This window comes from Propithecus coquereli, unplaced genomic scaffold (genome assembly GCF_000956105.1).
Source record: "Propithecus coquereli isolate 6110/MARCELLA unplaced genomic scaffold, Pcoq_1.0 Scaffold608, whole genome shotgun sequence".
NCBI classification, from domain to species: Eukaryota; Metazoa; Chordata; class Mammalia; order Primates; family Indriidae; genus Propithecus; species Propithecus coquereli.
The window spans coordinates 201,981-218,434 of NW_012152041.1; the positions used below are offsets into that span (position 1 = coordinate 201,981).

At 51.1% G+C, this 16,454-nt stretch overlaps 1 protein-coding gene across 2 annotated transcripts in view; it reads right to left on the bottom strand.

The window, feature by feature from the left end:
- DAPK1 (death-associated protein kinase 1) overlaps positions 1–16,454 on the bottom strand; it is a 180,725-nt gene that overhangs the window by 20,587 nt on the left and 143,684 nt on the right. For both annotated transcript variants that reach the window (XM_012659386.1, XM_012659385.1), the window contains exons 19-20: positions 13,154–13,231; positions 1,505–1,727 (exon numbers count right to left, since the gene is read on the bottom strand). In XM_012659386.1, coding sequence (XP_012514840.1) covers positions 1,505–1,727; positions 13,154–13,231 — 301 coding nt within the window. The remainder of the gene's footprint in view (positions 1–1,504; positions 1,728–13,153; positions 13,232–16,454) is intronic.

Consider the following 16,454-nt stretch of genomic DNA (forward strand, 5'->3'; position numbering starts at 1 on the left):
GTCGGGGTGACAGCAGGCACTGCGGAAGGAGCAGAGTGAGACAGCGACAATGGCCGCAGCGCCCGCAGAGGAGGCCCCTGATCGTCACATCTGGAAAACAAACGCCTTCAGAGAAGGCAGGACCCCTGTTACACTCTCAAGTGGAACCAAAATCACAGTGGGAACCAGAGACCGGCACATGGCGATGCCCTTGCCCAGAGTGTCGTCAGGAAGCGCTGGTCAGGCACCAGACACTGTGCATCACCGTCCGTGTGACTCAGGGTGGCCCCCGGCCCCTCCAGGCCGCGGCAGAACGGCGGTGGACGCACCCCGGAAGGCTGCCATGTGGACCGAGTGAGCGACACACACACCGTCTTCTGCCCAGCTCCTGGCACGCAGTGCTCGGAAATCATTAGCACGCGTGCCAGCCATGCTGTAATCACACGCATGGAAACTCTTCTTAGTTATTGCTGCTGAGTTCAGAGAAAAGAAGTTGAAAGGGGTGTGTAAATCCAAACTGCCCCTGGCTACCAACGCTCCCCGACCTCCTCCCTCACTGAGCGAGGAAGTTCACTAAAACACAGACTTGAACACATTTGTTTCCCACCTAGGGACACATCTGACGGCTTTGTAATATCGTGTACAGAAAATGAATCCGAGGCACAAAGCACAAAATTGACGTTGTATGGGAAACTCTTTGAAGGTCTCTCTTCTTACTTTCAAAAAAATTAATTCCTCCCTCTAAAGGAGATTGGGGAGCAATCCCGCCCAAGATGGCGCCATTTCCTCTTGCTCCCTGCAGGTGCATCTCCCCGGGGGGAAAGGCTCCTGCTGTTGTGGGAGTGGGCACTGCCGGCCCCGGCCGCGGCCCCTCAGCCCTGTCCATGGAAGGCCCGGAAGACGGCAAAGCTGCCCAAGGAGGGTCCACGTGACCGAGACAGACCAACTCTGAAAAGCACTGAGGAGCGTTTGGAAACCACTCTCTGACTTTGATCTGAGCAGAAATGGGGCTCCCTGGGGATCTGATTTTGCTGCTCCAGGTCCTCAAAATACGGGGTGTCCCAGGAGCACTCCAGGAAGAAGCGTGAGGGGTGAGAACCCCTCCTGGGGCCCTCACTGATCTGCGCTGTGCTTGGCCCTGTTAGTCTGAGCCGGAGATGGGGAACCTGTGGCCTTGGGGCCACGTGTGGCCTTTTCACGGAATCCAAATTTTACAAACAAATCCTTTTAATAAGGAACAGAGCTGCTGAGTAGAACACGGCGCAATTCTGCAGTGTGCACAGGTACCATGATGGACCTTGGTTTCTGTGGCTGTGATTTCGGGGAGGCCCTTGTTTTGCTGTTACTGGGGCAGTTTGCCATCTGGACAAGAGGGGCCCACATACCACCACCAGCCAGCCTGGACCACACTTGAAAGCCACCAAGGCCACGGGGTCAAGCAACCGGAACACGCCCACGTCTCCTTGACAGGGGGGTGCAGAAGCCCCCGCCCATGGAGAGACAGGGCCTGCGTGGGGCCTCCTACCTGCGGGCTTGGACGCCAGGGGCGAGGGCGGGAACCTGCTGGAGCTGGCGGAGGACAGCCTGGGCCGGCGCCTCCTGAAAAAGCTCCTCAGCAGCCCACACTTGAGAGACTCCACCAGGGTGGTTTTCCCGGCCCCCGAGTGGCCGAACAGCTTTAGCTTGATTCTCGGCTGCAGGTTCTGCGTGGGCCGCAGCTGCTGGATGAACAGTCCTCGGTGAGCATCCTGAACATGGAAGAGAAAGAGCCGGTTTGTCACACACACAAAAAGACTCAGGTGACGATTCTCGGGGTTCCTAATCTCCGTTCCCCAATTTTTATGCAGACGTTTTGTTCTGTTTCCACTGAATGTTTTAAAATTTCAGATAAAATTCATGTAACATGAAAGTCACCACTTTCAGAGGTTTTTAGTACATTTGCAGTGCTGCTCGACCATCACTGCCTCCTAGCTCCAGAGCATGTGCGTCACCCTGACAGGAAGCTCTGCACCCAGCAGGGTCACCTGCCATCGCCCTCTGCTCAGCTCCTGGCGACTGCCGGTCTGCTTTCCTGGATCTGCCTGTTTCCATCATGTTCCGATGCACAGCAAATTGCGTGGAGCAACCGTGAGGGCTTCGATTTAAACATGAAATTGGATCAGCCCTGTTTGACCAGCTGGGCCTGTTCCTCTCTGCAGGCAGGGGTCTGGTTCCTTCAGGGCTGCGACAGTACAAGAGGATGGGAGAGGGGTGGGGACACGATATCCTTGGCACTTTCTTCTTTCTCAGTCCTGCAGGGAGAAGCAGGAGGCCCCCAACATGGGATACTTCACGATTCACTCACTCACTCATTCATTCATCCACCAACATTTATGGAGGTGTCCCCTGGGCTAAGCCCAGTGCTGAGGACGGGGAGATGGAGATTCAGCACGGATACATGAGTGAGGACAACTTCCATCCAATAGCACACGAGGGCTTTCAAAGGGACAGGGTCAGCAAGGTGTTCAGTGAACCTACGCAAGTTCCACGAGGTGGTGCATCACCCATGCCACCCTGTGTCACCCTCCCATACCAGCCCCTCTTCCTTCCTATCCTGCCCTGCTCCCTAACAAGGACCCATTTGGAGCTGTCGCCTGCAGCCAGAGCACGCCCTCTGCTTTATCCTGTCACTCCACAAAACCTATCCTGCCTGTCATGTCCTCCTGGAAGCTTCCTCCCCAGGCCACTCAGGCCATGCACGGCTCTGTGTGTGACCCACCTGACTGTGCAATTATATGGAGCTCTGCCCTCTGGACCAGGAGCCACTCGAGGGTAGAGATGGTGTCCCCAGTGCCTGGCAGGTGGAGGATGTTCAATAAACAGGCGTTGTATAAATGATTTAACTCAGAGGGGACCCATGCGAGGGCGTCTCAGTGTGATCTCACACCTGGCCGGAACTTGCCTTCCAGTTCTAAATCCTGGCAGGTGCTCATGTGCTGTTGATCTCCTCCGGCTGAGCCACTGTTACTTTGCTGTTACAGCTGTGCTGTTGCAAACGCATATAACTCTCCCAAAGGCTCTAATTTTCTACCCCCATTTTCGATCCCTAAACTAGCACCAGACTTTCTCAACAGGGGAACACTGACCCATAGCGTGCCCTGTGGAACTCTGTGGTGGCATTTTTAGTTCCCCAATGTTGTGTGCGCTGCTAGGGCTGGATGTCAGGTGTCCAGATAAGGTGCACACAAATGTCCCTCTCAGAAAAGAATTTTCCAGGGATCCCCTGACTTCCGAGCATCTGCTGAGCATTTGTGTAGGAGAAAAACCTGTTTATAATTATCAGAGCTGAGAACTTAACTATATTTCACACATAACCCAGACGATTCTGGGGCAGGGGCATGGTTTAACATATACTGAGTTTTCCAAGATTACAACTATTTTATAACTTTGCTGTTGAATACATTTTGTTTTTTAAAAATCCTTTCCTGATTTTTCATTTCTGAAAATCTCGTCATATGCTGCTATGGCCCTTGTCATCCAAGCCCTGCAGGGTCTGTGTGCGTCTGTAGGAACTGCATGAGGGATGGGGGGCCTGGTCTCCTCCTGCCCTGTGTCCCAGCACACTGACACATGTGTAGTTTATCATGCATATCATGCATATCATATGTTCCTTCCAGGTCTGTGTTACCCTACAGTTAGGGCATTCTATTGAGCTTTTCAAGTTATCTGTGTAGGCGCATTCCTATCTCTGACTTCCATTCCAGGAGAGGGAGGACAGCAGGAAAAGGCAAGGTATGAAATGCTGGGCCACGTAGAGTTGGAAGCTGCAGCTCTGGACCGTGACTGTAGAACATGAGGTTGTCCTCGCTTGGTTTCTTCCTCTGACCTCAAATCCCAACAGGTTCAGAGGCAAAGCTCCACAGAGGAAGGGAAGGGCTGGGCGTCTTGCCAGCAATGTCCCTGATTTATTATCTGCATTGGCACAAAAACAGCAAAGGTTCTGTTCTGGGAGACTCATACATTGGGGATGGCACCGACCAGGTGCTCAAGTCTCCCCAAAGCCACCTAGTGCTGCAGATGCGCCTATGTTCCTCGGCTGCCACTGACCCCCAAAGCAATCCTACCTCCCCATCCTACTCTAGCCTTTGGCAGTAGCCCGTGGTCCTCCTGTGGAATCTGGCAGCCCTGCCCACACCTCCCCATATGTGGGTACCTGAGCTGCAGTCCCCCCACGCTGAGCAGCAACCACCTCCCACTGTGAACATCATGGAGCAGATACCGGCCTTCTCCAGCTGTGCTTTGACCCACAGCTCACCAACACACATGAACCCTTCGAACTGGTCAGCGTCTGCTTCACCTGGGACAGGGAAAGGCAGAAAACTTGCTACGGGTTTAAACACAATCACTGGATCCGAGGTGCCCTCGCCTGGGCAAAGAAACTGTGCCATGCATTGGCTTGGGGCTCTTTTCTGCCAGTTTCGTGCCCTGTGGATCTTGACACTTTGAGCTCCGGCAAACGCGTCCATCCCGTCTGCAGGAATGAGGGGAAGTTGGTCCATGCTGTAGAGTCCCGAAGGCCTTCCACTCTGAGGGGACTTGAAGCATGGTAACCTACAGACACCGCTGTGTGGCTTCTAGAAGCAACTCTGAGCCCACAGGCTGGCTTGCTACTGCGGAGGACAAGTTACGTCTGGGTCTTGCCTGTGCTGAGAGTCCGCCTCACTCCTTGGAATTCCAGGCGAGAGAGTCCTGGCCGGACGCTGCCGGCAACCTGTTTGCCTGCTTCCTGGCCCAGCCCAAGCAATGGGGCAGAGGCAGCCGGGAGGAGTTGAGACAGATGCACTTCCTGTCCACAGCAGTGACTCCCTCGTGAATGGCGTATTCCAGCTCACGCTGTGCTTCCACTCACAGTCCTTATTGGAACCTCCAAGAAACCTTTCTGGTTAGCATCATCCTCCTCGCTTTCAGATGAGGAAACTACAGCTCAGAGAGGCCAAGGCAGTTGCCCAAGGCCACAGAGCAAAGCAAGAACTCAACATCGGGTCTTCCTCCTACCCCTGCTGGCCACTAAGAGGGAGCTGGGGCTTCCTCAGAAGAGGGGAGACAAGGAGGAACAGGGACGTGCAAACCGAAGGCAGACCCCACAGCTGTGCGCTGGAGTGACAGGCACTGAGGACCACCCAAGGGGGCCCTTCACAGAGCATCCCACTGGCAAGACACAGCCCGGTGAGGGCACCCTCTGGAGCGAAATGTTGCCGTGGAGGGACGCACATCTCCCCGGCGCACCCTTTCGCCCACGCCAGGAGCTGCTGCCTTGGCTGAGACGGACCACTCACCCTTCCCCGTGTCTTTTGGGAGGAGAAGCCAGGAAACTGCTCCCTTATCCAGACGGACAGAATTCACCATCGTCTTGAAAGCAAGGAAAAGCAAAATATCCTCGGGTCCTCGCCTTTCCGAGAAAATCTCACCTCATCCTGCTGGATGACCACTCATCCTGCTCACTAGGACCCTTGGAGAATCTAGCACAGCCCGGCTTGATACAGCCAGCCCAGAGGACGTTTCTGAAGTGTCTCCTCCTTGGTGAGGGCGCATTTTCACCTCTGGCCACCAGGTGGCGGAGCAGGCACCATGTTCCAGGCCAGAGGCGTGTCCCTGGCAAGGCAGCTTTCATCAGCCAGTGGGCAGCACTGGCCACCCAGAGGGAGGGCTCTGGGCTAGTTCTAGAAGGTGGTGTGAGCACTCATTTATTTGGAGGCGGAGCACAAAAGTCCTTCCGCAGTGTCTAGGTAACAAAAGCTACAAGAGCACCCTGAAACCCGAGCTGGCCACAGCCCGGGCCGGCCAGGCCCTCACGGGCTGGGCCAGGAGGACACTGTGCAGCCACCGCCCCGGGGAGTGGAGAGGTGGGACTTCTGTGCGACCTAAATTTGGCTCATGTCTTGAGAGGTTCTCCAGTGTGTGCGTCCCCAGGTCCTTGCGTGTGGCTGGAACACACACAGCAGACCTGGGGCGCCCAGGGGTGTGGACAAGACCTCCAGCAGTGCAGGGTGACACCAGGTTGGGAAGAGGAGGAGGAAGCAGCACCGAACTGCGAGAGGTGCAGGTTCTGCACCAGGACCTTCCGGGTGGGCACAGAGGCGTATCTGTAGGACATGCATTCACCTGGTTGTGGCTTTAATCACATACTTTAATATTTACACAGGAATGGGAGGCGCAGTTTGGATTCTTGCTCAAGCTCAGAAAGTAACACAGCCCGGACAGTCCCAGTCCGAGCGCCATCATCTCTCCCCTGGCTGACCAGACCACCTCCTATCAGGTCTCTCCGCTTCTCCTGAGTCTCACACTCCAGTCTGAGCATCCGGAGGAATTCCAGCAAACCAAGTCAGTCTCACGCCCACCAGCTTAACACACTTGGCCCAACACCAATCTCACCCATGTCGATAAAGCCGTGCCATCTCTCGGGTCACTTCTGGCATCCTTCTCTGCCTAGACCCCCAGGCTCAAGCTCTGGCTCGGCCCAGTCACCCTGTCTTTTGTTGTTTTGTGTTTGGGCACACCCAACTCTTCGCTGCCTCAGGCCCTTTGCACTGACTGTTCCCTCTGCCTTCCCCCAGCCCTTCCTGGGGCGGTTCTTTCCTCCTACCCTTCAGAGGTTTACCTGTCACTTCAGAGCAACCTCCCTGGGGAGCCAGTTGAAAGCAGCCCCCTGCCCTGTGCCAGTCACTTTATCTCACTTCGTCTTATTTTAATCCCCTGTGCGGCACCGACTGCAGGGGCAGCAAACCTTTCCGTAAAGGGTCGGAGACTCCTGTGAGTCTGCCACGTATGCACGGCAGCCACAGACAAGAGTGAATGAGGGGTGCGGCTGTGTGCCAATAAAACTTTGTCTACAAAAGCAGGTGCTGCTGGCTGAGGCTTGCAGGCCGTTATTTGCCGCCCCCAGAACTGACTTACACTATCTGGCATTTTTTTTTTTTTTTTTAGACAGAGTCTCTCTCTCTGTTGCCCGGGCTAGAGTGCCATGGAGTCAGCCTAGCTCACAGCAACCTCCAACTCCTGGGCTCAAGCGATCCTTCTGCCTCAGCCTCCCGAGTAGATGCGACTATAGGCATGTGCCACCATGCCCAGCCTCATTTTTTCTATATAGTTTTAGTTGTTCAGCTAATTTCTTTCTATTTTTTTAGTAGAGACGGGGTCTTTCTCTTGCTCAGGCTGGTCTCAAACTCCTGAGTCAAACGATCCTCCCGCCTTGGCCTCCAAAGTGCTAGGATTACAGGCGTGAGCCGCCACGCCTGGCTATCTGGCATTTTTCTTATTTGTTTCCTGGCTGGGTCTGGCCAATTCTGTTCACTGTCGACTCTCCAGTGCCTGGAACAGCTCTTGGCATTCACTAGACGCTGTGAATATCTTTCTAATGCGTGAACGAATATTATTTGATAACTGCATTGCTCTTTGAAGCCCTGGCGAATCTCTTGGTTTCTAGTTTCTTTTCTTCCAGCACCTGTTTCCCCCTGGCAATTTAGCTTTCACTTCCTCATCAGAAAAGGCAACTGAACATCAGCAGGCAGGTGGGGAAGACCATCCACAGTCCAGAGGGCCAGATAAGAGCACCGAGAGGGATGTGGCCCCCCACAGGTGGCAGGATGCAACTTGACCCCACATGGACAGAAGCAGCAACTCAATTATGCAAATGCAGTTTACTTGTGGATTTTTCATTGTGGTCAAACTCCCACATTTTTCCTGTTTTCCAAAATATTTCTGGGCACCTTTCTTCGCTGTCTAATCTTAGGAAAAGATTTAGGTTTGGAAAAGATTTAGGTTTAGGAAAAGAAACTACTTGTACACATGATCTTAGCCAAAAGGCAATAGGAAAAGCAAACTATCTTTAATATCAGCTTATGGAAAATCTGATTAGAAGGACAATAGAACAAAATAAAAATCAGGCAACTGCCTAATCTCCCTGAAACTATTAAAATCAGACAAGAATGGGACTCGCAGGGATCGATGTAGTGAAAACAGGTGCCGATGCAAACTCTAGATGCAGCCCCGCTCCCTGCCTGTCATAACAAGAGTCCCTCCTTTTTTCTGGAGGGACAATTGGGTTTGGCTTAGCAACAACACAGTCCTCGGGCAGGTTTGGAGGCTACACTGGGCTCTGTTTCATCGGTAGGACTGGGCGCAGGACAGAGTAGACAGCACAACCTTCTTTTGTAATAAGGTGCTACCTACAGCCAGGATAGAGCTGCGGGGGCTTTCAGAGACCCCCAAAGCAATGGCGAGCTGGTCAACTACCTCTGGTGGGGGGGTGATCTGTAGCATTTGCTGATTCCTGTGGTGTAAATGCTCCCACCCTGGCTGATTTCCAGACCCCATGTGATCTCACTGAGTTGGGAAGACATGCACACGGACGGTACCAGGGGCTCCCGCACACCACTGGCCCCAGTTCACTTCCTGAGGAGCTGGGCCAGAGCAGACCCCACACAGGTCCGCCGTGCCCTGTGTTCTTCCTTCCCCCACGAGCCCTGGCCTTGGCCTCAGCCACCCTCAGCCCCGCCCCTCCCAGGTGGGGAGCCCATGTGGGCCCCTGGAACGCCCTGGTTGCAAGGTCCCATCTCCCATGGGTCAGCCCCCTGCACTGTCTAATGATCACAGCAGCCGGGCCCTCTCCCCTTCGATTCTCCAATGGTGCAGGGAGAAGAGATGACTTTGGTTCTAATTCCAGAAGCCGAATCCCCATTGCTTCCCCAGCCAATGTGGTTTGGAAATACAGTCTGAGGCAATGTCAAGTGATGAGAGCTGAGAACACAGGGTGCATTTCTATCACTAATTTGGCCCATTTGGAAACCAAATAAAATGGCAGGCTATTTAGGGCCCCCACCCCGGCTGTCCCAAATACAGACCCCTCCCCATGAAAGTGTTCTGCATCAACCCGCAGTGGTTCTTACGGAGGGTGGCAGCACCCTAGGGGGTGTCACGAAATGCGTGGAGGTGTTTCTTGGTTTTCACAATATTGGTGGGTAGGGGATGCTAGGACATCAGACGCTGGGGGTCCAAGGACAAGAAGCATCCTGCAAGGACAGGACGTCCCACCCACCCCAAATGCCCACAGCGCCCTGGTGAGAGACATGGAAAGTATCAAGAAGAAAATGACACTGAAAGGAAGATGGTACCAAGATGCTCTGGGTGTGAATGACTCTCTTCCTTCCCCCTCCCCATTGAATTCTGGTGGTGAACAATCTCTTCCTCCAGGTGACCCGAGTTGTAACTGCAAATAACTCAATTTCTAGGCTTTCTCCACAGGTACTGTCTGCTCCTTGCCCTCAGCCCCTGCCACAGTCCTCCTCGTTGTATTCTCCAAGGATGCCACCGTGACAGCTCAGTCATTTCCAGTAACTGAGTATTCCAGTATCGGTGGACCAGGTGCCAAGCAGTTATTTACGTGGGGATTTATTTTCACACGTGAAAAGGACATAGGGTGCTTGGAAATGCCTGGCAGAAAACGCCTCCCTTGCTGGCTAATCAGGAAGCCGAAGTCTAGAGTCCTTGAGAGATGAGGAAGGTGAACAAATATGAGGGACCCCTTCAACACCGAGCCTAAAAGATTCTGCTGAAGGGAAGGGGGACCTGGGCTCTGCACGGGACGGTGATCCCTGTGCACCACGAAGCAGGGTCGCTCAGCACAGCCACAGCAGCGTGTGCAGAGAGGATCCCGTCCTGTCTGGCCAGGAATCCTCAGTGGAGCCACCCTGAGCCCGCTGGAAGCGCGTGAAAAGCAGAAATTTCTATGTCGGGTGGGAATCGCAGCTCCGCACTAATCAGCATGTTGCCAAGCTCTTTGAGTCTGGGCTTCCTGCAGGAATATTCCCCTCCGTAAACCTTGAGGATCTTGTAAAATCACAATGCCTGACACAGGAACTGAGGATTCAACGGTGGTTGTTATTACAAATGACTCTCCGGGGTGCCCTGCCACGGTGGCCATCGCGGACACCCTCACAGCAGCTCCAGGAGTGGTCTGCAAGGTTCCAACAACAACAGCACACAGGTGGGGACTGCTGTGTGCAGGCGCTGTGCTGGGGACATCATTTACATGGATCCATCCAACCCTCCTCACCTTCCCGGGAGGTAGCACCAGACTCACCCCATTTGACCAATGGGGACACTGAGGCACAGAGCTGTTGAGCAGCTTCCTGGTTCTGCCAGCGAAACCATGGCGGAGCCGAGGCTGGAGGCTGGGTGGCCTCGCTCCTTAGTCCGTGCTCTCGGCCACTACCCTGTATTGTGCCTCGTAACGCTCAGATGAGGGGGAAACTTTTCAGTGGATTCTGGGTGCTGAGGGGGAAGGTGTCCTTTAATCAGAGGCACTAAAATGACTATTCGTTGCCTTGAGCTCCCCTTTTTCGAGAAAAATCACAGGATAACGGCAAAATACTAAACTTCGTCATATTCCCCCTCCCAGCCTCTTTTAAAAATCTAGGCACCCAAAACAAAGGTGCCAATGGGTGGAAGAAAATAAAGGAGATCCCAGCGTGGGACACAGCAAGAGCCCGCGTGAAATTCAAAGTTCTGAATGGGAGTCAGCTCCGCCTCACGGGGGCACGGAGCAAACTGCTCTGTGTTTGTTTCTAACCATGACGGTAATCCCAGCACACAGCAGAAAAGGGGGAAACAGGAAGAGGGAAAAACCTTCCACCCAGCAATCCAGACAACCCCAGCGAGCGGGCTGCTGCTCTCCCTTAAGTCCTTTTCCTGATCGTTTCTTCGTTGTTTCCAGATGTGTCATTGCAGTGCGTATCTGGGTTGTGTCCAGCACAGCAACCCACTTTTGAGTAAAAGGGACCGTCCTAAGGCAAGGTGGGCAAGACAGAGCACAGCCCCACAAAACGCCTCGTCCCCCTGCAGAGGAAGGGTGTCTCCTGAGTGACGCATTGCGCTGCTGCCGGCCATGGCCTGCAGCTGATACTGCGCTCTGAGATGAGTTAACTGCAGGTACCCACGCGCCCCGCTCCGATGAGCGTTTCTCAGATGGGGACAGTACTCCAAGCCAAGAAAGAACGTGGCAACCAGATTTTCCACAGCGCTCCAGTGGTGGGCGGCACTGGCACTGTGGCGGCTGAGCGGGGACCGCAAACACCCAGCAGGGGCGCAGCACTGCTACCCAGGGACACAAGCCAGGCACCAGGGGCACAGGTGGGGTTCCAGTCTTTCTGCGTGGAATGGCGGAAATCCGAGAACACCAGACCAAGCAGGTTTATATGCCCGGTAAAGGTGTCAAGCACGTTTCTTTAGAAGCCCTGCACCATTCCTCAGCAAAGTGTTCTTTCTACAAGTGGACTGTAAGTGGAAACCTAATAAGTAAGAGGAAAAAAATCTGTGCTTATCGAGTCTGCGCAAAGACCAGATTTCCTTTGACTTTTCACTGTTGACGGATGCTACACCGGTAATCGATCTACACCAGCCCTTATAGCTGGACACTTTGTCTATAAACATAAGATTCTACACCCAAATGCAGGCCTTCTGCTGTACGATCCAGCCAAAACCAGAGGTTGCAAACTATGGGCCTAGGCTGTGTTTTATTTGGCTGGTGCTGTAATTCAAATAAACAGAGTCTAACAATTAGGAAATGTTATGTAAAAGTTCATTATTGATTGGCACCGTGACTATTAGGCTTTCTCCCTAACCCCGCCTCATTTTTTCTTGTAAACAAAAAGATCTCCCTTGTTATTCTAGTCCAAATTCTCACTCGTCGTGATAATGAGACGGTCCATAGCGGTACAGGGTGGGAAACACAAAGCCTACATTGATTTACATATTTTCTGTAGGAACAGATGAGTCAGGCTAGGAAAATTTTTCCAGACTTAGCTCTTTCTGGGCTTTCCAGAAGAAAGGGGAGACCACGTCCCTGCAGCGGCCTGGGTGACTTCAGCCTTCCCCGATCGTCTGCCCAGCGCTTTGTGGCCAGGTCTCAGAATCCAAAGCACAAAGGTGTGAACATGAATGATCCATGACATTATCCCCCCGCAGGTCACCTCCCAAGGGTTTTAGATACGTATGTGTACTTGAAATTGTTGAGTCTCTCCAAATCTATGTCTGTAGAAGGAAAGAAATTATTCCAGTCGATGTCCCCTCTGCCCCAGGCAAGATCACAGGACAACCACGAACATGCAAACCTGCAATGCTGCGACGTAGCAGACGTTACCGCCTCTCCCCAGGCCCTTCTCCATCCATCCACATGACGGGGATCCACAGCAGGTTTTGGACAACACCTTTTCAACAAGTACTTAAACCAACTGAATTATCTTTTCATTTCTAGAAAGTTTGTTTTTTAAAAAATTATAATTTATTGTAAAAAAAATTGGAAAAATGCAGTCATGTTTAGAAGAAAATGTTAATTACTCACAATAGCCAAATCAAAAAACAGCACTGGGAACGTTTTCCTTCTCTGCATTTTGAACATAGTAGGGACTATAATGTACACATAATTTATCTTATGCTTTGAAGCCCAGGGACACTCTAAGCATTAAATTCCTGTTACTAAAACCTATTCAAAAATACTTTAAAAGCCAAAAACCATTCTATTCTGTAGCTGTAAGATAACTTACTAGACATTATTGTTGGTCACCTGATGTTTCCAATTTTTATTATTTCATTATAAATAACACTGCAGTGAACAGCTTTGTACATAAAACATAGAGTCCCCAGATTAAAGGCAATGGCGCACGTGCAGTCCCTTTCTACACGTTGCTAGGATGTGGCTGGAAAGGGTGCACCTGCTTTCACTTATTTTTATGTTTGTTTAAACCTTAGAGCAATGATGATTGGTAAACAGGAGCTTAACTGACATCTTGGAGCTCAAAACATAAGAAGGCAAGAGGCAGAGTCAGCGTCCTCATTTCCTCTCTGCTTCACGGGAGGTGGATATTGCAGAGAGGGTGGGAGGGGAGGATCCAGGCACAGCAACTGTAAAGAGGTCAAATGATTTCCAAGTCCAAACAGAGGAGAAGAAACCCGATAGCGAGCTTATGCATTAATGCCCAGTGATATGCAAACCACAGGACAGGGACAGATGCCTCTTCGTGGAATCTGGGTGTCCAAAGGCCTTGTTTTGTTCACCCTCACAGTTTACAAGGGAAAAGACTGAGCATTTTTCACATAAATAAAAGTAGAGAATTTCAGATCCATAAACTGAATTTCTCACCTTTCGGAGTCTTGCAAGGAGACCTGCTACATGCTCGTGCTGTTCTGACTTAGCAAGATCTTCTGGTGTCTTTCCGTCCTGTTAGAGAAAAAGCGTTAGTTTCTTTTCTCTGAAAGAGAGGGCTGTGTGTGTTCCATACACCAGTTCCATCCATCCGAGGCAGAAACAAGCCTATCCGAGGTCAGAAGCAAATCAGGTGGACAAAGACCGTGCCTGGATTAGCTCCCTATCTAGGAATGCTTACTTCTCTTGACTGTCCAGGAACGGAAGAGGAGAAGTAGGGACACAACATGCATTGGTGTCTTGCGGTCCAACAGGGAGCTGCCGCAGGCCTGCAGGTTTAATCATGACTCGGCAGCCTCTTTAGCTGGCTGAATACTCTGACTCCTGAAACTCCCACCCCAGTTAGGCAGAGAATAGACTGTCATTAGATGGCAAATTCTAGTTAGTGAAAGCTGATGTCTTACAATCCATATATGAACAAACCTAGCCCTCAAAGGATGCCATTCCTGGTAATTACTGTGCATTTCAAAAAAGACTTAGTTTGACAATTTCTAAATTTTTTAAAATTTTTAATTATTAAGGATACATTACAGTTGTATATATTTATAGGATACATATGATGTTTTGATACAGGCATACAATGTATATTAATCAAATAAGGGTAACTGGGGCTCCATCACCTCAAGCATTTATCATTTCTTCATGTTAGAAACATTCCAATTCCACTCTTAGTTATTTTAAAGTCTACTCTAACTTACTGTTGACCATGGTCACTTTGTTATCTTATTGACAGACAACTTTGACTGACATATTTTCGGTGAACTTAAAACAAGGAAAAAGAACCCATAGGACTTTGGTGCTTGCATTTAATTCAGAGACTTTCCTAGGGCTCCGGTTTCATACTGAAGGGATTCATTTCTGTTTCCACACCATGAATGTGCATGACGACGGCAGACATTTAGTGAACACCTCCTAATACAAGGCAGACCCAGTTCTCAGTGCTTGGCATGCAGTAACACTGAAGTCAGCCCTGGGAGACAGGAGCTATCACTGTGCCCACGCCACCAAGGAGGAAAAGAGGCTTAGGGGCTGTTTCCTTGCAGTTTTGGAGATCGAAAACTTCAAAAGTAGAAAAGATGAGAAGCTTTATTTATTTCCAAATAAATAAAGAGGACTTTTTCTTTTAAAACAACAACAAAAAATGACAAGGATTTGTCTTATCTAAAATGTTTATCAATAACAAACAGAGTTGAATCCCTGTGGAAGCTTAGGGATGTCCACAATCCATTTAACAGCAAACCTCCCAATTCCTCAACTTAATTAATTCTCTGAGCCATGACTGGGGTCCCATTAAACCAGCCTTTCTCCATCTCAGCACTGTTGACATTTTGATCCGGATAATTCTCTGTTGTGGAGTCTCTTCTGTGCCTTCTGGGATGTTTAGTAGCATTTCTGGCTTTTATCCACTAGGTGGCGGTAGCATGCCCCAACTCTCATTGCGACAACCAAAAATGTCTCCAGATATTGCCAAATGTCCCCCGAGGGGCAAAATGGCCCAGCTGAGAACCACCGCTGTGACTAACTGCCAAGGATCATCTGGGAGCTCCAGAGGAGGCTTGGTTTCTGTTTAGGACTGCCCGTCACTCTGCTCCTGTAAGTCCCGAAATGTCTCCACAGGGCAGGGAAGGGCTTCTAGTTTGCTCTGGGGTGACTTAGGTGCCTTATCAGACACCGCATTTCCAACCAGAGATGCATAACCAATCCTCTAGTTCCTTTACTGACACGAGAGAAAGCCTTGGTTATATGGTTACAAAACTTTACTGCACGTTGGAATCACCCGGGGATCTTGGAAAAACCCTGCTCGCTGGCTCCCACCTGGACACTGCTATCATCAGCATGGGATGCTATCTGTGCCCCCAAGAAATTCCACTGAGCTGCAAAGTTTGGGAACCACTGCCCTGGTGAGAAGAAATCTCAGCCTTGACTTAAGTTTCCTGCCCCCTGACGTTTCCCCTTGCAGACCTCCACCTGCACTGCCATGGGTTACTCTCCACCACTCGGCCTCCTGAAAGACAAGAGAACCACCAGCAACAATAATTCCTCACGGTTGCCCGGCACTTTACAGTTGGAGAAACACGTTCCTCTAAAGGATGCTGTTCAAGCTTCCAAAAGAAACGCCTGCCAGCATAATGGACACAGTTTGAACTTTGGAGATGAAGACCCAGGCTGAGGTCCTGAGTCTGCCCCTCCCCGGCTGTGCGGTCAGTCACTCGGCCTTCCCGGGCTGGGGTTTCTTCACCTGCCTACATAGGTTCTTGAGCAGGTAAGAGAAAATGAAAAGAACCAGCCCAGTGCCAGGCACAGAGGAGCACACAGTGGTAATTATTAATAAAACAGCTAAGAATTTCCCCAAACTACCTGGTCTTCTGTCTGGGAGGGAAAGGGCAGGAGCTGGGCCTCTGCTTTCTGGTCTTGGCTCCACTGGGCGCTGAGCGAGGTGCTAAGGTCCCTGGGTCACACCTGGCACACGAGTGACTCTAACACCCGCTGCCCTCCTGCTTACACACAGGCTCTCAGGGACCCAACAAGTGTGTGTGTTGAAAGATACAGAAAGAAGGTTGAGTGTCTCAGCACCCAGCTGTCCATCATCTCAACGTGGGGCCTATGAGGCTTGGGGACCAAGTGGCTGGAGAAGGATGAGCTGGGCCCAGAAATCCATGTGTCTTTTGTGCACTAGCAGCACCTCCCACTGCATGTCTAGCCCTGGGCAGTAAGTCCCAAGTTGGCAGCATGACACGGGGAGAAACCCATGGAAAGGGCTAAAGGCCACTTCCCTCATTGTGTTCAGGAAGCCAGATCTCCCAATGAAAAGATGATCTGAAAGAAATATGTACAATAACTTCCCCAGTTTTCAGACAGTGTGGGTGCAAATGATGGATTTTTTTTAAACTACAGAATTGTAAGGGTCCATCCATTTAGCACCCAGTCAACAAACATTCCATGTCCCGGGTACTTTGGTGTCATTCCTTCCTTCCTTCTTTCTTCCAATAAATATTTATTGAGCTCTTATTATGCACAAGCTTGGGGAAACTGCAGTGAATAAAACCAACAAAAGCCCCTATTCTCATGGGATATAAAATCATATCATCAGCAAAGAGTGAGAGTTTGACCTCTTCTGCCCCCATTCGGACACCCTTAATTCCCTTCTCTTGTCTGATTGCTCTGGGTAGGACTTCCAGCACTATGTTGAATAGAAGTGGAGATAGTGGGCAACCTTGTCTGCTTCCAGTTCTAAGTG